Source organism: Conger conger, chromosome 7, assembly GCF_963514075.1.
Source record: "Conger conger chromosome 7, fConCon1.1, whole genome shotgun sequence".
In the NCBI taxonomy this organism is placed as follows: domain Eukaryota; kingdom Metazoa; phylum Chordata; class Actinopteri; order Anguilliformes; family Congridae; genus Conger; species Conger conger.
The window spans coordinates 40,790,549-40,815,156 of NC_083766.1; the positions used below are offsets into that span (position 1 = coordinate 40,790,549).

At 39.0% G+C, this 24,608-nt stretch overlaps 1 protein-coding gene across 1 annotated transcript; it reads right to left on the reverse strand.

The window, feature by feature from the left end:
- Nucleotides 1-1,842: 1,842 nt before the first annotated feature.
- On the reverse strand, nt 1,843-15,359 carry LOC133133045 (zinc finger and SCAN domain-containing protein 21-like). Its single transcript, XM_061249003.1, has 3 exons — nt 15,250-15,359; nt 5,607-6,327; nt 1,843-5,438 (listed from the first exon to the last, which is right to left on the reverse strand). The coding sequence occupies exons 2-3, from the start codon at nt 6,317-6,319 to the stop codon at nt 4,421-4,423; spliced, it is 1,731 nt and encodes a 576-aa protein (XP_061104987.1). The 5' UTR covers nt 6,320-6,327; nt 15,250-15,359; the 3' UTR covers nt 1,843-4,420.
- Nucleotides 15,360-24,608: the final 9,249 nt, after the last annotated feature.

Here is a 24,608-nt window from a genome sequence, read left to right on the forward strand (position 1 = left end):
CAGAACCCTTGAAGAGTACAATCAACTTTCAAACGAGCATACCACAGTTGGCAGCTAGAATACTGGCAACGTGAGGTTGCGTGAGGTTGAACCCAACTGCAAGTAAAAAAAAAATAGAAGCTTTTTTTTTAAGTTGGCTTGGAGTGTCTGGTAAAGTGTCTGCTTTTTACTGCTGTACAACCTTTTTATTCAAATATTATGTATAATAATGAAGTCTCATGGGAGTGACAGGTAGTCCCAGTGTGGGCTGTGCACTACACACATTATTATTTATTTATTTTTAACCAGAATCTCTTTACCTCAAAAACACTTTCAGCAGCATATAAAAATGTATTTGCAATCCTTAGTCAGCTTAGTCAGCTTAATTCTTGCTCACCCCTGATCTACCACCCTGAAAGGAATACCAACATTTTGGGAAATATACCTTCTTCCAGACTTAGATGAGATGTTTGATTTTTGTGCATTCACTGGCTCGGTTTCCATGTTAGCATAACGTGTTAGCTTATCATAAAGACTGAGAGCCCATAGGAGCCAGTAGCTTCCCTTCTTCAAAGTGAAGAAATACACCTTATAGCAACTCCAAAGCGGTCACAAGGTATCATATGTATTTGAATGATAAACATTGTTTTCAGAGAAGTTAAGACGGTTGGAACTATAGCCGCTGAACCCATATTATCCTTCCGTCTTCCACTGGTTAAGTGCATTGATCCATGCACCTTCTGAAGGTAGAGCTAGATCTGGCACAAAGTGTGCTTACTCACTCGGTGAATGTCACAAAAGTATTTTGCACATTTAGAGATTATATTGAGATAAATGTCACTTCCTCAATGTCACTCATGTTTTTTCCCATATATTTTTGGGAAATGTTTAAATAACTCCAGGACAGTTTATTGCCAAAAATCTTCATTCAGTCCCTTTGTGCGCACTCCTCTTCATTATTGAGCCTTCCCATCGACAGCAGCACCAAATCCCACTCCGTGCAATAAAGACATTCAATTTCCGTAGGCATAGGTTAGCAAGCCCCACATTTACAGCATCACTCCATACTGGATCTTTCTCTCCCCTTGGCCCCTTGCTGTTCCACTGGCTCAGAGGATTCAGCCTCCCTTCTTGCCCATTCAACATCCAAAAGCAGTAGTTCCTCATCTGTAAACTCAGGCTCAAAAATATAAGGTTCTGGATCACCGTCTATCCAGAAAAAATCGTCTTCATCCTGTCTTACAAAGTCAGCCATGATCAGAAGTAGTGATAGCTAGCTACTCACCTGAGTTTTGTAGACAAGTGAGTGAGCGCACTTTGTGCCGGATCTAGCTCTACCTTCAGAAGGGGCACTGCGCTTAACCAGCGGATGACGGAAGAATACATGTGTGTTCAGCGGTTATAATTCCAACCGTCTAACTTCCCCTGAAAACAATGTCTCTTGTTTTTACTATTGTTTGTATATACACGTGTATTTCAAGTACACGATACCTAGTGTAAATAAGACAGCTTTGGAGTTGCTGTAAGGTGTATTTCTTCCCTTTGAGGGAGGTACGCTACTGACTCCTCCTATAGGCTTCAAGTCTTTATGCTAAGCTAACACGTTATGCTAACCTGGAAACAGAGCCAGTGAATGCACAAAAATAAAAATGAAATTGAACATCTGGCTAAGTCGGGAAAAAAGGTATATTTCCTAAAATGTTGGTTTATTCCTTTAAATCTTTTTGGGGCTGCTGAATGGTGGTTAAGGCACTGGTCTTATTCTTGTGTCTGGTCTTATTCCCAATACTCAATAAAATAAATTGTGCTGACTGTGGCTAGTTGCTCCACAGGGAGATGCATAATTAGCAGTAGCATCACACATGAATAGAGAAGGTTTAATCAGTAAGGATTTCATTGCTCTCCAGCAACCTGCATGTGCAGGTCAATCTTGTAAGTATAACTGTTACAGATTACACAATGTGTCTTACATTGGCTGTGGTGTGACAAGTGGTAATAGCATTGCATGATTCAGAAGAGTGGATAATTCTGTGCATTCCTGAATTGATGGCACAAGAGATTCAAGCAATGAGCGCAAATGGTCATACTCACTAGGAATGGCCAGACTGGTCTGAGCTGACAGGAAGCTGACAGCAACGCAAATGACTAGACATTACAACAGTGGTATGCAGAAGAGCCTCTCTGAACACACAACATCTGAATTAATAAGCTACAGCTGCAGAAGACATACAGTACTGTGCAGAAGTCTTAGGCACCCTAGACTTTATTATATATATATGTTTATGTGTTAGTATAAAAGAACACATTTGAGATTTCCAAACATTCATTTTCCAAAAGACTTAATTTTACAGAGACATTTTTGTATTTAATTTTAAAAAGTAACATTACTATAAGCAATTTACTACTTTTTACATAAAAACTTCAAGGCTGTCTGAGATCAGAAACAAGGAGCCAACCAAAGTCTGCAGAAGAACTGTGGCAAGTTCTCCAGCATGCTTGGAACAACCTCCCAGCTGACTGTCTTATAGAACTGCAGGACATCTTAGAGAAGTGATGCAGTTTTAATGGAGGTGGTCACAAAAAATATTGATCCTTGTTTTTAACTATTCTGCCAAATTACTAAAATGTAATGTAAAATGTATAGCCCTAGTACGTTTATTTATTGAATTATTTTTGAAAGAATCTTATCTGTGCAGGATGTTATACAGGTGCCTAAGACTTCTGCACAGTACTGTAAGTAAAAAATTCAAATAAATACCTAATAAAGTGCTCACTGAGTGTAAGTATTCAGACCCTTTAATTCAGTACCTTGTTGAAGCCCCTTTGGCAGCAATTACAGCTTTGAGTATTCTTGGGTAAGTCTCTACAAGCTTTGCACACCTGGATTTGGGCAGTTTATCCCATTCTTCCTGGCAGATCCTCTCAAGCTCCATCAGATAGGATGGGGAGCATCTGTGAATTTCCATCTTCAGGTCTCCAAAGATGTTCTATGGGGTTTAAGTCTGGGCTTTGGCTGGGACACTCAAGGACAGTCAGTCGTGAAGCCACTCCAGCTTTGTCTTGACTGTATGCTTGGTGTCATTGTCATATTGAAAGGTGAAACACCGCCCCAGTCTGCGGTCATCCACTCTGGAGCAGGTTTACATCAAGGACCTCTCTGTATGCATCTTTCATGCTCTCAGAGTCCAAGAGGGCTGTCATGCACTTTACTAAAGAGGCTTCCGTCTAGCCACTGAATCATAAAGGCCTGACTGGTGTTGTGCTGCTGAGATGTTGGTCCTTCCAGCAGGTTCTCTGCAGACGTCTTCCGAAGCTGATAGAGTGACCGTTGGGTTCTAGCCCGCCTCCCAAACCAAGCCCCTTCTTGCCCGGTTACTCAGGCATCAAACCTCTAAGTGGATAGGCTACAGCAGCAGAAGACTTAAAGAGTCAAAAAAATAAGTTGAATAAATACTTAATAAAGTGCTCACTAAGTATATGTTCTTATGGCTAGAGGCTAGTTAATGATCATTTCCTTCACATATATGTAGACAACTGACCACACAGCACATTCACACAAGAGGTTTAATCTGAGCTAAATTAAGCCTTTGAGAACAGTTTGAGACATGAATATCTGACATGCTAAGAGCAGAATACCAACAAGACTAAGCATTCTGTGGCAGTTTGAATAGCTGAGAATATGAATATTTATTACATTTATTAACAGCCATCACAGTGATGTCTATGCTCTTTACAGCATTTAATATGACATTATAAGCAAAGACTATGCACTGACAGTTGCACTGAGCTATGGGCAGGCATCTACAGTACCATATATATAATGAGAATATTATTTTTAGGAAGGATAAGACACAGCACATTAAATGGTCTAAGAACACACAGATTGTCTGTGTTTGTGTGTATTACTACCAGTGGAAGAGGCCCCTCTAGTGCTTGCGTCCAAACTTCACAGGCATGTTGCTAAATGCTACTCGCTGCATATCAGCGGAACAGCCACCTTGAATTGGACCTTTGTTTGATGCAGCCAGTCATACCTCAGTCTAGGAGTTAGTAATATCAGCAGTGCTAACGCTCTTGGGCCTGTGCTTTCAGTTTGATAGCGCAGATCATTGACAGATAGTTACTTCAGGTTCCCTCAGTTCCTCCATAGCACAAAGGAACAGTATTGCAGGGTCAGTGTGAATTTTTACTCAACGAAAATACCACAAACAAAACACACACATACCACAGCACAAACATATGCCAGGAATAGAAAGGCACCACCCTACAGACTTCTCAGGACTACATCCATGGGCACCTGCCTGGAAGTCCCTTATGCACCGTGACAATGTATCCACCAAGTCACTGGCATGACCAAGGCTGTGTTCACATCAGTGAAACTGTGCAAACTGTTTAATGAACTGAAACAGCAAGGTACTGATTGTCCAGTTGTAGGGTGCTGTTACTCTGGCGGTTGGCAAGTGATTGCCAGGCAGCTGCTGCTGGATTTGTCCCTGTTGTGGGTAAGCTGGTGTCTCTTCAGTGCATCCTTGAGTTTGAAGGTCCAGCCACACTGCAGACAGTGGAATGGTCTCTCCCCAGAGTGTACACGGCTATGTTTGTTCAGGGTACGTCGATGGTGGAAGGCCTTCCCACACTGTTCACAGCAAAAAGGCTTCTCCCCTGTATGGATGTTCCGATGCTCCTGGAGGCTGCTCACCTGTGTAAAGGAGCGACCACAGTCTGGGCAGCAGTGGGTGTAGGTACGGTCAGCAGGGGTACGGGGTTTGTGAGGTTGGGGTAGCGTCTCCTGGATCCAGGTGGGCAAGCTGCTTTCATGCATGGTATGAGGATGCTTTCTCTTCTGGCCCAGTCTGGACAGGAAAGGCCTCCACCTAAAATCCTCCCTGTCCTTCAGACATCCATTGACCATTGCATCCTGATACCGAGACAGAGCAGAGCTACACAACAGAGGTGGAGCTAGATGAGGGCTGACTGACAGAACCTCACAGGTGGTGGGAGCTGGCTCAGAGGGGGTGGGTGTTGCTAGGTGGGGCTGGGTGATGCTGCCAGACCTCCTGGGCTGGCTTAATGGTGGTACAGTCCCCTTGTGTCTCTCTGAGCTCGCCACTAAGATCCTCTCAACTGCAGCAAGTGATGAGTGATCTTTTGTTCGTAGCCTCCCTCTCCTGTCTGTGCACTCTTGCTGCAGGGAGTCCTGCATGCAGAGAAGGGCACTCTGTGGAGCATGCTCTCTGTCAGTGGGAATCTGAGGACTGTGGAAACCTTGTTCATAAACTTCCTGCTTGAGAGATTTTTTTTCATCCAATCCCTCTTCTTCCAGAAAAATCACCTCCAGCTCTGGGATATCCAGACTGAAATGGACAGATTCCAGTTTTACTGTGTCTAGCTTGTTCAGAAATGACTTGGTTATGTTTTCTTTGATGCCAGTTGGATCACAGATTCTGCGTTTAGTAGTCCTGAAAATAAAAAGTATGAAGAAGAAAATGGTATGAGGGATGTATGGTCCTGACAGCATTAATCTTTATAAAGTATCAAGGACTAGATCTCAATAAAGGTGTAACATTTAGTTGGGAATAGTCTGATACTGATATTAAAGCTGCTAACGAAAACATATTATAGCCTACCCTGTGTCCCCTGGCTCAGTCTGTCTGTCTGATGTGTCTGTCTGTCTTGTGGGTGTGGTGCTGGTAGAACAGCTTTCCTCACTGGATAGGCTCAGACACTCTTCAGCCAATCGGATTGCTTCCTCCATGTCCCGTGGGTGCTGTCTGTGCACCCAAACCCCAGCCTCATCCGGCAGGAGGGAGACAAACTGCTTCATGGCAACCTGCTGTTCCACCTGCACAGCAGTCCTGTGCTCAGGCCTGAGCCAGCGCTTTGCAGCCCAGTCCAGGCTCCGGCCCAACTCACGGACACCCTTCAGGGGGTCATACCTCACTGAAAAGAAGTCCTGCCGGCTCTGGTCCTCTTCTGCCCATGCTTTGCTAAGTATCCTGGCTTTAAGGGCATCATAATCAGGGAGAGTGGATGACGTGGAGATGGGACACTTGTCCTCTAGCACCTCCTGGCCCATCAGCCTTGCCAGCTTAGCACCCCACTCCGCCCTGGGCAGCTTGCAGGAGGCAGCAGCCTGCTCAAACACACTGAGGTACACCTCAGTATTCCCTTCCTCGACCTTTAGTCTTGGCATCCGCAGGCCCTGACCCCTGGGCCCAGGCCCATCCTTGTCCAGCAGCCGTGATAGGACTGCAGCCTGGATCTCCCCCTGACGAGCCAGAGCCTGCAGCTGCTGCTTGTGTAGGTCCAGCAGGGAAGCTACAAACTGCACCAAATCCATGGCTGCTCCTGCATGGAAGGATGCACAGGAAAATTACAAAACTAAAACACACAAAGTGACAGCAACATCATTCCGCTTCGATTGAAGTACAAGGTGGGCTGCCTTGCAGCAGTTATCAAAAAGGGGGAAATGCACAGTGGTTTTGTATTTAATTTCACGTGCTAATAATGCTGCTGGCTGGGACAAAATACTTGCAAGGTTCCGACAGTAGGAGGCAGCAGAGTGTCATTTGTATTTAGGGAAAAAATAGCTCTTTTTTTTTGCTGGGAAAATATTAGTGGTCACGCCTAATTATTCATAATTTCTATTCAATTTATACATGGAGTTGCTTACAGTACCTATCCTACAATGTGAATAGACATAAACCCTCTGTTTTGCGTACAGATTTACAAACTACACAACAGATAGAATCTGTTGCTGGGGTGCGTTTCCCGAACAACTACAAATGTCACGGCCACCATATGATGGCTCATTAGAGAAACTACCAATCTAGTCACTGTTCCCCAAAACTGTAATGACTAGGTCACAAATTGGCATGACTGTAGTTTCTACTGCAATACAAATACATAAAATTGTCCCCAGATTAGGGATGTGAGAAATCATCAGTTTTTGTAAACAGTTAGCATCCAATTTTTTAACCGGTTAACCGGTTAACCAATACTACTTATGAGCGCTAGGTGTTGTATCTTTTTTTTTTTTTTTTTTTTTTTTTTTTACTGGATTACTGAGAAAGTGAATTGAATTTTCAAACTTTATTTTGGACCATGTCAATAGTTAAATATCAACATTGTAAGTCAGATAATAGCCTAATTGCCAAATTAAAGATTCACATTTACAGTGACATTGTGCAATGTAACCTCACAGTTGCAGAAGTCTGGAGTTAAATCCCCGTAGTTTACATCCAAAGATGCTGATCGATCATGTCATCTTTTGAAATGCATCAGTTAAAATGATAATTCTTAATTTTTTCATCCCTCTTCCCAATGGCTTCTGCCTGATAGACTTGATTGCCATGAAATTTGTAAATATGCTGCTAATAACTTTGTTACAGAGAAGGTTGTGCACTCAAAATTGGGGTCACGCCTAAGGATAATGGGTTGCTTTATTTATATGTTGATACCGCATAGTGGAAAGCAAAGTTCAGTTTGCTGGTAGTTTGAATTCGCGTGTCAACAAAGACACACAGATAAAGAAACTCAATACAAATCAGCCATAAGTGAACTAAAAAACTAAAAGCTACCGATTTAAAACACACAGAAATTATTTGATATTTGAGCATTCAATTCCCTGTCGTATTTGCATTCTTAACCCGCTGAAATGGCGGCAGTTTGCTTGCTAAACAGCGTATTGTAATATTACATGCAACATTTGTCAAACGATCTATTGCTTTGTTTATTTTTATGTAGATACAGCATAGTGGAAAGCTACAATCAGTTTGCTGGTAGTTTGAATTTGGGTGTCAACGAATAAACACGGATCTTCTGTGTACCTTAAGAAACGACATGACATTACAATAAGCCATAAGTCAACCAACCGCTAGGCCTACAGAAATTATTTGATAACTCTAATACCATAGCAGTCAATTCCCTGTTTGCATTTAAAACCCCATGACATTTAACAAACTACATCACTGCAGCTTGTCTATTGCTAGGTTTTAATGTAAAGCACAAAAATACGCCTGGTCGTGAATGTGTATTTATTTGAAACTAAACTTACCATTTCAGCTTCAAAAATATTTTTTGGTTATCATTAGCCATTTTTTGTAACCGTTTAAAAATGTAACCCCTATTCCAGATACCATAAAAAAGTCCCTGCTGAGGAGAAAAACCCTCAACCAGTAGCAAGAAAAGTGGGAGGAAATCCCTGGAGGATCCCCGGCTATAGGGGAAGTGAAGCCCAATTACATTAATGCCATTTGGCAGACGCTCTTATCCATTACATTACATTACATTACATTACATTACATTAATGGCATTTGGCAGACGCTCTTATCAACAGCAACGTACAGTTGATTAGACTAAGAAGGGCTGTGTGGTTCTTATTGTGGCTACACCAGGGATCAAACCACTGACCTTGCGGGTCCCAGTCATGTACCTTAACCACAACGCTACAGGCTGCCCAATCTCTGCTGGCCAACAGGAAACAGTTGAGGTACAAAGTCCACATGAAGGGATACACTCAGTCAGCACTTAATTTGGTATTTATTAGACTTATTTTTTAGATACCGCTGTAGCCTATCCACTCAAGAGTTATGATGCGTTATGTGTTCAGAGATGCTCTTCTACATACCACTGTAGTAATGTGTGGTTATTTGCGTTACTGTCACCATCTGGCTGCTTTGACCAGTCTGGCCATTCTCCTCTGACGTCTCTCAGTAACAAGGCGTTTCTGTCTGAAGAACTGCTGCTCAGCAAAGTAAAAATGTTCCTAATAAAGTGCTTGGTGAGTGTATGTCGCTAGCTAGCTAGCTAACAGTGTCAATGTTAACTTACAATTGGTTACAGTCAGGCCTAGTCAAATATTATTTCCTAAGTATAACAGTTTGGTTTATTTTCCTTTAGACATGGATCCCTAAAAGGCAGTTAGCCACAGGCTATACACACAGTGGATAATGAATACTGCATCCGGTTTAAATGTCTGTCACAATGAATCGAAAGCAAACCTGAACTCGAAATGGACAGGAGACCTTTCTGCAAAGATTGCTTTTTATTTTCATTTTTACTGTTTATAAATTACAAAAAAAGGAAAATGGCCTCAGCTGGATTATTCTTTCTTACTTTTTAAAAAGATTAAGACTTTTTACGACCCAGGTGTTTTATTCATTAGGGCTTCAATGAGTCAGGTGAGTATAATTCCAGGGCTGAACTTTTTATTCTGAAGTAACTCCATGCCTTCTATAGTATCTAAATGCAGTGGCTATTCTGTCTCGGGTTAACAGCCATGGGCTCCTATAAACTGTTGTCCAAGGATTTCAGAATGAAGATGGCTCATTTCCACCATGTTTCAAACTACCTATTTCCACTGTCAGAAACATTATTAGAAAATGGAAGATAAAAGAACAGTTGAAGTCAAAGCAATGTCTGGAAGACCAAGAAAGATTTCAGATAGAATAGCCCAAGACCTGATAAGAAATGCTCAGAAGAACTCACAGATCATTGCAAAAGAGCCGCAAATAAGAGTAGCAAACACAGGTCTTGCTGTTCATAGGACAACAAGTACTTTAAGCAATGACCTACATGGCAGAGTTGCCATAAAGAATGGCCTCAACACAAAATTATGCACAAAAATAATAAAATAAAATAAAATAAAAAATAAACAAACAATGTGGAACAATGTGCTTTGGACTGGCAAAACCAAAATTGAAACTTTTAGCCACCACCAAAGAAGGTATGTCTGGAGAAAAAAAGGTGAAGCCTTTGTAGACTGTGAAGCATGGACGCAGATCCATTATGCTTTGGGATTGTGTGGCAGCTGGGAGCACAAGAAATATTGTGCGAGTGGAAGGAAGAATGGATTCCACAAAGTATTAAGATGCAAGAGGCTAATGTTCAGTCTAGACATTGAAGTTGAAGACAGATTTGGTATTCCAGCAAGACAATGATCCAAAGCATACCTCAAAATCAACCATGAAGTACCTCCAGGATGAAGGTTTTCGAATGCCCACCACAGTCCCCAGACTTGAATATTACTGAAATTCTGTGGAGAGATCTCAAACATGCTGTACATGCAAGGAGGCTGAAGAATATTTCTGAGCTAAAGGTGTTCTTGCGAGAATTTAAAGACTACAGGAAGCATTTACAAGCTCTTAGCATTGTTCGAGGAGGAGTTACAAGGTACTAACTGACAGGGTTCCCAAACCTTTTTACAGGGCCTTATTTTATCATTTTGAAACTGTAAAAAATGTAAAAGTAATCTTGCTTTACAATTAGAAGAAATGTATCATGTTTAACATTGTACCATTTAGAGGTAAGGTTTGCTTCTGTTCACTTAGATATTAATGGTAAAAGGCTTTTTGACCAGGGGTGCCCAAATTATTGCACACTACTCTATAAGTGCTAACTCTACCTAACAAAGTAATCTAATTTATCATAATTTCTCATTCGAAGCTGGTTGATATTTACAGAGCCAGCCAGCCATTACATTGTACGGGAATGTACAGTAAGTGTGCAGTGATGATTATACACTTAACACAATGAAGATAAATCAGAAACCAAGTACTATTCAAGTATTTATTTAATGTAATATTGGTTCATGTAGATGAAAATAAGTAAACAGGTAACAATATATTGTGAAAACAAAAATAATCGTCTCTTCTTCTCATCTAGTGTGGCCACCCTTTCCTTTGCATTTTTTTTTTCTTCACTCGTTAAACCATTCCATATGGTTTTGAAGTTTATTCCAAAGAGATTCTTTCGATGTTACAACAGATTTATTTATCTTGGTATCCAGCAAATCCCAGATCTGCTCAATTGGATTAAGGTCTGGACTTTGAGCGGGCCAAGTTCTAACTTTTATATCACCAGATGATTTATTTTCATCAAGTGCCATCATGTTTAACACTGTGACACTGCTCAAAGTTCGTATTACCTTAAATACTGGAACAACTGACCATCAGTAAGTAATTTTGCTGAATATTGTTGCTTCAAACCAGTTTAAACAAATTGTTTAGCATCAACAATCATGGAATGAGCCTTCAAACATGCATTCATGCTATGCAAAAGTAAAAAAAAAAAAAATAATAATAATAATAAAAAAAAAATAATAATAATAATTTCAGTGTTTCTGTTTTTTTACTTTTACTTTTACCCCAATGTAATTGTGTATAATCATCACTGCACACTAGTGGAGCTATGTTAGCTTGCTAAGTAACACCAGACAGGAAGAGGCAGAAGTAACATCCATTTGTTCGAGCCCCTGCCTACAGTTTGATTGACAGGTCTTCTTTGAAAATGAAAATGATAATGGAAACCCTCAATTTTTCATTTACATTTTTGACTGGGTTTTTGTTTGATCATATAAAAATGATAATGCAAAAGGAAGCCATGCCATTTAATTTGATTTATGTTACCCTTGTGGCACGAAAACATGAAAATGGAATGCTACAGGGCCATTTTAATTATCATTAGATTTTTGTCATGGATAATGATTAAAATAAACTTATCTAAAATGTGTTTTTTCTTTTTAATTCAAAATATGACAGGGTTATTTCGTAGATGTCGATACATTAACTTTTAGCAGGCTTTTGCATTTTAATCGAATACATTTTTTTAACAAGTACAATATTGGCGAGTCAATTATGCCGCTCTACGTGAGCCAGCCGTTTTTATCTGAATTATGACATGCTTTTAATGCACATGGAATGAACCCAAAATGTTATTGCCGATTTGCATTTTCATTTTGCTTCATTACATTACATTACATGGCATTTAGCAGACGCACTTATCCAGAGTGACGTACAACAACGTGCAAATCAAACACAAGAACAAGTGCAAAGAGGACCTGAGAGGACAGTCCTAGTGTAAACATACAAAAAATCAGAACCCTTGAAGAGTACAATCAACTTTCAAACTAGCATATCACAGTTGGCAGCTAGAATACAACAATACAACAGCCAATAAAAAAACAACAATACCTATACAAGTAATATCTATACAATCTATACATAAGTGCCATTAGCTTCCATAGATATTATCGGTCCACACTGTTCCCATGGCACTACAGGAAAAGAGAGCATTACTGGTTAAATAAAGGTTAAAATAAAAAATGTGAACAAATTGTAAAGTGTCTCATTTAATTACAGTAGACAATTACATTTCCTGGACAATGAATGTGTTACATTCTATTAATATCTGATTTATGATCTACAGCAGGCCAGTGAGGAAAAATGGGTCCTGCAAAGAAATTGATTAAGGGCTACTTCAAAGATTTGCTTAAACTGTTTTTACACCTCCGTCCAAAATGTTAAAAAGGGGAACCCATATAAAATCAAGTATTGGGATCCCTGTTCAGTTCAGACCAAATGTTTTTCATGGGATTTAAGTCTGGAGACTGAGATGGCCATTACAGGACATGGTTGTTGTTTTTACTTAAAGTTACAATAGGTCATTTCGGACTTCTAATGGTCAAGAGAGGAATTTCAGTAACAAACACCCTCAAACCACAACACTGTTTATCCCTCCCCCTTCTCTGTGAACGTGCTAATGTTGAAACCCCCCACCATTGGCTGTGGCAATTAGAACCAATTTTTTACCAATTACCTTGAATTACTGTATCGCTATACAATGTTTTGGTTCAGTCGATCAACTGTACAACTGTATATGCTCTGGGACCACTGGCAGCAAAACATCTCAAAAACATTCATGAGCGACTGCCATATTTAACAGTAGAAATTAAGTGCTTCTCTTTGTATGTATTACATATTGCCGCCAAACATGTTGATGGTGTGTGTATAGCCAAAGCTTTCAATTTTGGTCTCATCTGACCACAGTACTCTCTTCCAGTCATAATTCCAATGAGGTATGGCAAACTCAACAAGCTTGCTTTTGTTTTATTATTATTATTATTATTATTATTATTATTATTACTCCAAAGAGTTTGCTGGTATGAAGGTGCCATTATGTTTTTTTCTATAGTATTGTATTGCCAATTTCACTTGGTTTGATTTTATTTACAATAATTGTTAGAGATGCCAATAATTTATTATATGCAGCTTTTTCCCACTATTTTATTAAGAGGTCCAATAATTTTGAAGCCCACTGTAAATATTTGGGGTACAATTCTACATGCTGCCACAGTATGCACCAAACAGATAAACGGGCCAAAGAAACACTGGTCAATCTAGGCTACTGAAAGTCATATCATAGCAGGGAGCATTTAAAATTACAATAGATAATAAGCTATCTTACAAAAAGAACAAATGCATGTTACACATGAAGTTTAACCCCTTAGGTATCGCCCCCTTTTCTTAGCTTGAAAATGATATACCCAAAATAAGATGGTTACAATTCTTGAACCCTTTTGAGTACATAATCCTCGTCTCTTCTGAAAGGTAACCCTTTGGGGTTAAGCTCAAACAGTGGAGTTTTGTTTTTTTTGTTTTTTTCTCACTGAAAATATTTTCTGTTTTTGAGTGGATACAGATTATTGTGGCTTTTTAGAATGAGAAACTACTATACATTTGGTTCGCTGGACCCTTGCCGTGAAAAGGACACTGACACTGAGGGGGCGGCCTGTAGCGTAGTGGTTAAGGTAAATGACTGGGGTTCTAATCCCGGTGTAGCCACAATAAGATCCTCACAGCCGTCAGGCCCTTGAGCAAGGCCCTTAACCCTGCATTGCTCCTGGGGAGGACTGTCTCCTGCTTAGTCTAATCAACTGTACGTCGCTCTGGATAAGAGCGTCTGCCAAATGCCAATAATAAGAATGTAACATTACCTTGATTTGTGTAGTCTGTGGATTTCCAAAAGGCAGGTCGTGAGGTCCCCTACGCTTGTTTTGCCACACACAAAATGAGGAACTGTTGTCGCTAAAGGAATGGAATCTTAAAAAAGGTTATAAAGAGAGAACCGGGTATATCCTGCTACCATAGTGATTGAAATTTGCAGAGCTTGTTTTTTTGTTTTTTTTTGCATTCTCCATCGAGACTTAAGGGGTTCATGAAAAGAAGTGACTATATGCCCAAGGGGCATGAACCCCTCTTTTGTAGGGGGGTGATGACAGTATAAGCATTACATTACAGGCATTTAGCAGAAGCTCTTATACAGAGCGACATACAATTAAGTGCAAATCGAACACAGCAAGCAAGTCTTTGAAGTAGCCCAACCTCAATTCCTTTGACCCAGCTTTCTCACTGGCTTTAGGCATGCTGTAGATCGTAAATTGTCAGATACTGATTGAATGCAACTCATTCATTGTCCAGGAAATGAGACACTTTCCAATTTCATTTCACATTCTGTATTATTTATTTTAACCTTCATTTAATCAAGGAAGACCAAGTGTGAGTAATGCTCTCCTTTCCAGTCGTGCCATGGGATATCAATACACAAACGATATCAATAAAAAATACATAGAAATAATAATCACAATCACACAATGACAAAATAAAGATAACAAGCAGTGGACAATAACGGAAAGAAAGGCGGAATACATTTACAGAAGCGAGCGTCTATCCGATAATACCTGCACACCGTTCAATTTATGAGCATCTTGATGAAGCCGCTTTCCCCAGTTCTGTATTCATAAAACTGATCTGTAGTGTAGCATGACCCTGAGAGCCAGGAGGCTATGGTAACTGATCTAAAATATTAAAGTGAATATAAATAATAGCTTGTTTAATAGTGCCCTGTAAAAAAAACAGCGTATATGGATAATGTCACTCTTGTTGTAGATTTATGAGACAATAGCTTGTATGTAGGCCACGGGTAGGGCTTTATTTATTTTTATTTTTTTTACATTTTAGGACAGCGCGATCATGAAATGTCTGAGCCTCAAAGTTTGATCGAAATGGGTGACAGAATATCGGTATTTTTTTCATCTTCTTCTTCTTCTTCTTCTTCTTCAAAAACGGCTATTACTCGGTACAACTGCCGCCGTGTAAACACATTTGTAGGCTACATTTGCAGGTCAGGCACACTTCATGGTAAAAAATATTTTTTAGGACCGCGCATGGCGAATGCACTGCAACCAAAACGAAGGTAACCATTCGCTTGAATGCACATCTGTAAGACATGTAAACAAGTCGGGACTTTTCACATTAGAAAATTAATGAAAACGTTAGCTAGCAGGCAGTAAACATAGCTGTCGCTCGCTAAGTTAACTTAGTTAATGTAACTTAGGCTAAATGTTTCAAGCCATATTTTTTCTAAAATGAAGCCACATTAAATCAAAGTATAACGATGTAAATGCAGTCGATAAATGCGCACTATCCTTACCTTATTTGTCTATTTATCTTGTCAATACAAGACGTTTAGCAAGCTTCTCATCGATATGGAGATCTACGTCGGAGGTCAGCTCCGTAAAGCTGGCAATCGTTGGAGACGGCCGGTTAGAGTTTTTTCAAAATAAAAGTTCGGTAAGTTAAATTATTTCTGAATTGTAATTTTGTCTCTTTTTAAAAAAAATATTGGCTGTAATTGTGCCATGATTGCATAGAATATAAGATTATACACTCATTTATGTGAAATCTGATCCCCAGCTATTTTTGTGTTGCTTTTTCTTTGCTTTATACTCTTCGGAGGGGTTTCGCTTACTGAGAATTTCCCTGTAATTTACAGATTTTTAGAAGCTTTGACTGAAAAATTGAAATGCCGACCATCATAAGAAATAACAATAATACAAAATTCTAGATTATAATAATGGTTATATAATACTTATATTATATAATAAACATGGCGAAACATTATTAGGAACATATTTACTTTATTACACCTACTTATTCATTCGATTATGTAACCAGCCCATTGTGTGGTAGCATTGCAATGCATACAATCATGTAGATACGCTTCAGGAGCTTCAGTTAATGTTCACATCAACCATTCAAATGGGGAAAAAATGTGATCTAAGTGACTTTGACTGTGGAATGATTGTTGATGGCAGACAGGGTGGGTTGACTAGTCTCTAGAGTTTGCAAAGAATGTGCTCAGTGAGTGAGTGTATGTATGTATGTATGTATGTATATCACTGATTCTTGAGAGTTGGGACAAAACATGTCCTACATAGAAAAGTCTAATTTATATTAAAAATCAAGAAATTCATCATGATTTACATACTTACAAAGTTAAATCTAAAGGAACTGTGTTTACCTATGTTATTTTTTAGCACATCTTTTTATCTTTTCTGGGGAAATTTGTTTAAATGTATGGTCTGTGGTTAGAAGGTCCATGTTATTGTACTTGTCCTCAGCAAGAGGTCACAATATTGACCAGCCCAAAACAACTTTAAAAAACTCTACAATTGTGAATACATATATATCAAATAAAAAAGAAGGGTTATAAATATATAAAACAGTGCATGAAGTCAAACAATATTTTCCGTAAAAATCTGCCTATCAAAGTTGTGTCCTCAGTTTCTGTCAACTCCGTCTGATTTTTTCATAAACCTCATTAAATCAGGAAATAGCATGGTCAGCTATATCCCTGAGGACCCCTTTTCATCTCCCTGCCTGTGCTGAATGCAACACTACCACACATGCTCTGGTAAGTTTTACATTTTTTGATATTTTAGACAAACAATGTCAATATTCCTATGGTCACAGCTGGACCATGTCAACACCATCTCTCCGTTATGATAAGTTTTTTTAAACCATAGTGGATTGAATTTAAGCATTTTAGTGAGGTTATTGAGACAGCTAGCAACTGAGGAAAAACTAGCTAGCTGCAGTGTACAATACATGTTTTGGAGGGAAAATACATGCCCTTACGTCAACTCCGGCAGACGTCAACTCCGTCAGGTTCTACGTCTGACGGAGTTGACGTGTAAGCTGACGGAGTTGACAAATCCACCTATAACCTCTTAATGTGCTAATATATTATTTGTGAACATAGTAAAGGATTAAAATGTTATTTCAGGGTTTTATTTACACATAAATGTACACATGTAAATGTACATGCATTACATTATTTAACCATACTGTATAACCTACACTTCTGACTTGTAGAGCATGGGCAGGCTGTGGTCTGCTTATTATTGTGTAACTTTCCCAGCACTTATATATTAAATAAAAAAGCCAGTGTGTAGATTTTCGCAACATTGATTTTCCTCTTCCATCCTCTTATGTCTTATTTATTTAAGGAAATTGTTTTTATAATATTAAAATTAAAAACAAAGTTTGAAAATGCCGATATTAGAAATCTAGGTTTTCAGAATAGAAGAAATCACAACTTAAGTTTACATGTTGTATTTTATTTCATATCAGAGTAACTAAACACTATTACAACATACTTCAGAACTTTAGATTCTTGTTGGACTGGAAGAATTAAAATTGTATACTTTTTAGTGTGTCTGACGGAGTTGACACAAATCAAGTTCTAAAGGGAAACATGTTTATTTGTTAAAATTTGTTTTTATTTTTAGAACCTGTTCCTTTACATGGAAATATATCTACAGAAATATATAACTCTAATGAATATAGTGCGCTTTTTAAAAAATATATATTTTTTTTAAACGTGTTTTGTCCCAACTCTTAAGAATCAGTGATATATATATTTTTTTTTTTAACCTATATTACCTATGGGGACTCTGTACTGCTAGGTGTCCTAACTTGAACAAAGCTCACATGCAGTAAATCAGCTGGAGGAAGCGATAGTCAAAATAGTCAGTGACACACTTGATCACTGCATTGCCAAAAGTAAAGGGATTATTATGGATGAGATGACAAATATAAATGTTGAGAAGTTGTTGATTGTGTAGGATCATGTTTCAGAACGAAGGAAATTTTGAAAGTACATCTAGGGGCCTTGCTATTTGGTTAATTTGGTTAAATCAGGTTAATTTTTTTGTCATCGTTGGGAAGTTTTACACTGCAGAAAATTAAAAGGAAAGTCAGGCCAAAACTAAGGTCCCAAAATGCCAAGAACATAAGAAGAAACATTTTTTATGAAGTGTACTGTCAGTTCCAGAATTACTGGTACCCTTTATGAAAATTAAGAAAAAATGCTGCATACAATAAACACAGATAATGATCACATGCTCAGTAATTTTCCTACGATCAAATCTTGTTCCGGTTTTAATGTGCAAATGGCCTTCATGCTCATGCTCCCAGTTCCTTTAGTTTTTTATATCACAAACTAATCTTGCATCAACTGCCTTTTCGTCATTACAAGCCTATGCCCGCGGTTGAACTTATGAGACCTTACTTCTCTCATATTGAATATTATTAGGTAAAATTCTAAGATAAATATAGGCTAATGTATTACCAGGAGTTAGTGAAATGACAGCACTCACGTCAAAGGGAGGAAATGAAATATAATATGAAGAGGTCTAGCTGTTCACAGGACAACAATACAAGTTGCCTGAAAGAATGAGCTCAACACTAAATTAAGCATCTTAAGTATGCAAAATAAAACATTGAGAAGCCTGAAGCCTTTTGGAACAATGTGCAAAATGTAACTTTTTGACCATCACCAAAGAAGGTATCTTTTTGAGAAAAAATTGGTGAAGCCTAAGTAGAAAAGAACATTTTGCCAACTGTTAAGTTTGGGAGTGAATCCATTATGCTTTGGGGTTGTGTAGCAGCTGGGGGCAGAGGGAATATTGTTTGAGTAGAAGGAAGAATGGATTCCACCGAATATTAAGAAATGCTAGAGGCTAATGGTCGAAGAGAGGTAGGGTATTCCATGAAGACAATTATCCTAAGCAAACCTCAAAATTAACCATGAAGTACCTTTAGGAAAGAGAGATGGTTTTGGAATGGCCATCACAGTCCCCAGACTTGAATACGATTGAAAATCTGTGGAGAGATCTGAAACATGCCATACATACAAGGAGGTCAAAGAATATTTCTGAGCGAGAGGTGTTCTGTTGGGGAAACTTCCAAAAGCGAGAATTGAAAGACTCTTAGCTGGCTCCAGGAAGCGTTTGTAACTCCTCCTCTGGCAACTATAATAGCTTGCAAAGTACTAACTGACAAGGTTCCCAAACTTTTGCACAGGGTGTTTTTCCTTCTTATTATTTTGAAACTGTAAAAAATGTAAAGAAAAAGTATACTTGCTTTCAAATATGAAGAAATGTGTCATTTTTAACTTGAACCAGTCAGATTCACTCTGTTCACCAAGATATTTATTGTAAAAGGTTTTTTTGACCAGGAGTGCCCACATTTTGCATAATGTACCTCCTCTCCTCCAAACGCCAGCCCAGGTAAGACTTTTGGTATAATAATTATTTAAAAGAACCTAGTGATTAATTTCAAGAAATGTCTGGGCAGCTGTGTTGACAGTCATTTCTGCCGGGTGAATTGTGACCATTTCGTGATTTAAAATTACAGCGATCTCAGAGATGGCTTCTACACAATATACTATATATATTGGAAAACCACAGTGGAGACAGAAAAGTGGAAAACGGTTAAAGAGCAGAAGTGCTCCTCCTTTACCAATGCACAAGGGAAAGTGTAAAAAGGGATAGACTGATCTGCGAGCCGCAGACGTGGTGAACAGCTTGCCAGGGTTGCTTGCATTAATAAACAAATTTATTCTAAATCAGAAATCTGATTAGTCTACCACACCTTGCATGCAGAAATGAGTTGAAAGGGACACACTGGGTGACTATTTGTAATATAAAGTTTTTCTAAATACTCTGCAATGTATTCAGTACGTTTCGACAACGTTGTACAGAGTTGCATAATCCTCATTGAGAGTTGAGGTTTTCTTTTGCACATACAGATTCATTGTAACAGATATTTAAACCAGGGGTGCCCAAATTTTTGCACCCCACTGTCAATGCTGTAGGCACAGGGCTAGAATTTGGTGTCAAATTCTTTTTCTGTGTCATCCTGTTTCTTTCCCTGATTCTGGAGTGTCCAGACCGTATTTTATTTTCCTCTTTGATGCGAGTGGGCTTTAATTATTAGTCTGAAATGGACGTTTTGTTTTGGATAGGTGTTGGTTTTCCTATGTCGCACCACTAGAAGAATATACATTTTACACTCTATGAAATAGTGAGAATGACCATTTGAAATGTATATGTCTCAGTCCTCAAACAGGGCGCACAAAATGTAGGGGATATGCCCCTACACACTGTGTAGATTGTGAGGATTGAGACATACAACTTTTCGTGCTAATAATCCTCATGCATGGCGCCAATTATGTGGTCCAGCAGTATAACTGCAAAAGGTAATCAATCTCATAAAATGACTATTATCTAAAGTACCAAACCAAAAATGTGGAAATGTGATTACTAATTAAATTACGAATATTAATGGTCAAATATATTCAGATAACCCAAAGGTTGGAAGTCCTTCGAAAGACTGATTTGACTTGGCAATCTTGTTCATGTTACACCAAAACAAACACCGGGTTTAATAAAATAAATTCATTAAACAGACATTCAAACACAGAACATAGACAGGGTTGAGCTAACAGGAAGTTAGGTAGGATGAGGTAGGAGTTTGCCTGTGCGCATGAGCACGTAAGCACACGTGTCCTTTGTCTGAACAAAGGAAGGAAATGGGTAAAGGTAGCTAGAGTAGGCCTGTGTGGCGCTATGGGTATCAGTTGACAAAGAGAGAAGCATAGCTTAAACTCAAAGTATTACAGTACATGGGTAGTGGGTTATTCCCAACTACCAGCTATGTTGGTTAAGAGTTCTGAGTGAGTGTTCAAGTTAGCCGTGAGCAGCAAGAGAGAGGTTACATGTGTAGCTTCACTCTATACATATGTGCGAGCTGATTTACGGAAGTATACATCTAACACAATGTATTCAAATGATAAACAAAAGACAAATAGAAAAACACAGATTCACAATATCAGTTAAGACTTTGCTAAACACTGGCTATGCCTGGAATGTTTGTTTAGTCTTACTGAGTCCACACACATTGCTGGTTCCAAGAATGGTGAGGTGCTGTCCTTGTATTAGTGGCGGAATTGATGTCCTGGGGAGATGCGCAAAGCTATGGTCTTTCCCGTGCTGTGTGATGTCGTCTGGACCATTATGTCACTGGTCCTTGTTCCATGTGGAAAAGTTTGTTCGCTGCAGTTTCTAGCGGTGAGCTCATGTAGCAATTTGTGTGCACCAGTTTCAGCTTAATATAGGCCACTTTACGTTACCACGAGCTATGTGTGTCTGTGATGCCTAGTGGTGCACTGTGGAGAACTCGGCCTCTGTCAGAGTGTCGGCAGCAGAGCGTGATGCAGTTTCACTGGCAAAAGGCAAGAGAGTGAACAAGAAGGCAAGAGAAAAAAAGAGGGCTGGACAATGTGATTGTTGTAACTCTTATACTGTGAAAGTTTATTGCTCCCAGCATTACAGCATTGGAATCATGGGAAGTGTAGTTACGTAGTCCCTACACATATTTTCTTCATTAAAATTCTATTTCATCAGCTTTTGTATTGCGCTTGTCTTCGCTCTTCCAAAAGTTTATATAATGATTACAGGAAACTGCATAGAGCACCAGGCTAGTATAACTCTGCTGTAGTTTCATCCATTCATTGGCACTTTTTGCTATTTCTGCATAGGCTGAGATGTGTTCTACAGTGTGCGGTGTTCTGCTGCCGAATAGTGAGTATTGTTACGGTAATAAATTCAGCGCACCTTGTGGTTGTTGGCAGCTATGTAAAATAAAGTTCCTTTCTATATTTAATTGCTTGGCTTTAATCTACTTGCTGTCATTGCAGCATGAGTCACTGCTGGTTTTGCCCTACTATTTCATTCATGCTATTTTGTTCACTCAAGTCTTTAATTGAAATCAATAGCATTCTCATTTTTCGAAGCAGCTCATTGTATGGGGGGACGTGGCTCCTCTGTCTTATTGGTATAACATTTGAATGAGCCGCCCTAAATTCGGTAAGGAATAATCCACTAAAAGGTTGTCATTACAAGGTTTTAATGCACGGGAGGCGAGTTACCTCCATGGAGTGCATTAAAACCATATAATGACCACCTCGGAGTGGATTATAAAATTTTCTAGCCAAACATTAGAGGGCTTACAGCTATTAATATCTTGATGTAATGTTATTGTACTTCAGAAAACCATTCCACAATTTTTAAATGCAAGAGGCTTTATTGGCATGACAAAGACAAATAAAAATAAAAAATAAAAATTATTACACACTGATGGGTTTGGGTCTCTCCTTAAGTTGTAGCAAATTGCAGGCAGCCTATGAATTTAGAACAGTAATTAGGCTTGACTGGCACAACCTGCCAAACACTGAACGATTAGCCTATGAGAATAATCACCTGGGCTCTGTCTAAAATGGCTCACCATTCACGAACTAGTAAACTAGATTGGGCATCATCTATCTATCTCTGTTCAAATTCAAAAAATAAATTTTACTCACATTTTGAGGGCACTAGAAAATATTCCACACTACATCGTAAAATCTAGTGAACAACCGTGGTCACTAGAAAGGTGATTATTCAATAATCCAATACCCTGTTCACCCAGAAAGTGGCACTGTTTGTTAGCTAGCTAAAACAGTATAATGTCATATAGTTGACATTAACATTATTTGTAATGAACGAGTAGTTTACATCCAGTCTATCATCTAAAAGCACAAACAGCATTCTTCTAAACTGTTCTGTTAAATTTTCTGGGGATGTGTTGTAGATGTTTACTCAGTGAAAATGTGTTCTTTTTAAAAAAAACATTGTACATGTATTTTAGCAAATGAAAACTAAGGAAACTTAAGCAGTGAAATTTTAACAAATAATTACAATTAATAAGACCTTCAAAATTGACAAAACTTAACGAAATCAATACAAAAAATTTCCCGGAGGGCACAGTGTCAATTTTGCTTGGGTTAGAGCAGGTGCTGGGGAACAAGTGCCCCTCTAGTCCACTAACACACCGGTTTTGGATCCTCCTCCTGAGAGTGGGGCGACATGGCTCAGGCAGTAAGAGCAGTTGTCTGGCAGTCGGAGGGTTGCCGGTTCGATCCCCCGCCTGGGCTGTGTCGAAGTGTCCCTGAGCAAGACGCCTAACCCCTAAATGCTCCTGACAAGCTGGTCGGTGCCTTGCATGGGAGCCAATCGCCGTCGGTATGTGACTGTGTGTATGAATGGGTGAATGAGAAGCATCAATTGTACAGTGTTTTGGATAAAGGCGCTCTATAAATGCCAACCATTTACCATGTTTTATGATAGACCTTGATGTTCCTCATCTCCCACAGGACCTGCTTTACGGGGTTCAGGATCCCCCACTGATACTGGAGCTGGATTGTCTTGCATCCCCCAGGTGGACTGAAGAGGGCGCCCTCAGCCGTCAGGGAGGACCTCAGCAGGAACCTGCTCAGGGAGACAGAGGAACCAGACCCACCTGGCCACGGAGCACTCCCAGAACAGGTGGTGTACAGTACTGTGCAGAAGTCTTAGGCACCCTAGACTTTATTATATATATGTTTATTTTTTTGTGTGTTAGTATAAAATAACACATTTGACATTTCCAAATATTCATTTTCCAAAAGATTTAATTTTACAGAGACATTTTTGTTTTTAATTTTTAAAAGTAACATATTACTGGAAGCAAATGACTACTTTTTACATAAACATTTGATCAAGGCTGTCTGAGATCAGAAGCAAGGAGCCAACCAAAGTTTGCAGCAGAACTGTGGCAAGTTCTCCAACATGCTTGGAACAACCTCCCTGCTGATTGTCTTATAGAACTGCAGAACAGCATTGGCTCAGAGAAGTGATGCAGTTTTAATACCGAAGGGTGGTCACAAAAAATATTGATTTGATTCAGTTTTTAACTATTCTGCCAAATTACTAAAATGTAATGTAAAATGTATAATACGTTTATTTAGGACCTTTCATTTAATTATTTTTGAAATAATCTTATCTGTACAGAATGTTATACAGGTGCCTACAACTTCCGCACAGTACTGTACCTATTGGACACATCATATCTTGGCCAAGGAATGTGTTTTTGAAACAATATTTGTATGTATAACACTACAGGCCACTCTGAACACAAGCCCACAGAAACCTTACAATCTTGACTTCGCAATGCACATATCGACACATAAAATTAATAGTTTTAAATTAGATGAATAAGACCACTGCGATTTCTTAATCTTTACTCATTAATATGTGAGTTTCGCTCCATTCATTCTCTGGCAGGGGAGGGGCAATACTATGTGCGAGAACACCAACTGTAAACCACGATAAAATGACATACAAAAGCATATTTTCCTCTTTTGAGGTAAACATCACGCAACAAGTTTCATTACGGAAAATGGCACGGATGACTGGACGTCATGAGTAAGTGCATTTCTTCTGTGTGTACTGCAACTTTGTTTAAATATTCACCAAAATGCGTGTTTGTAAATTCCCACACTCTAACCATTGCATCTGAAAATAATACATATGTGATGTGTAGTGGCATAGCCAGGATTCTAAAACTGGGTGTCCATCGATATTAGCATACTGTATCTACGTTCAAGGAAAAAGCAGAAATAACTTAGCTAAACAGACCAACTCCAAGAGCAAGTGTATTTCTTACGATCATATTGGTAAATATGTGTGCTGTATTGCAACTTCTCTCTGTGTTCGTCTGAATATTCAGTAATGCGCATTTGTACCAATGAAACAAGTGCTATGTTTTCTCCCAATGTTGATCCTGCAAAGAGTGTGATGCCCCCTT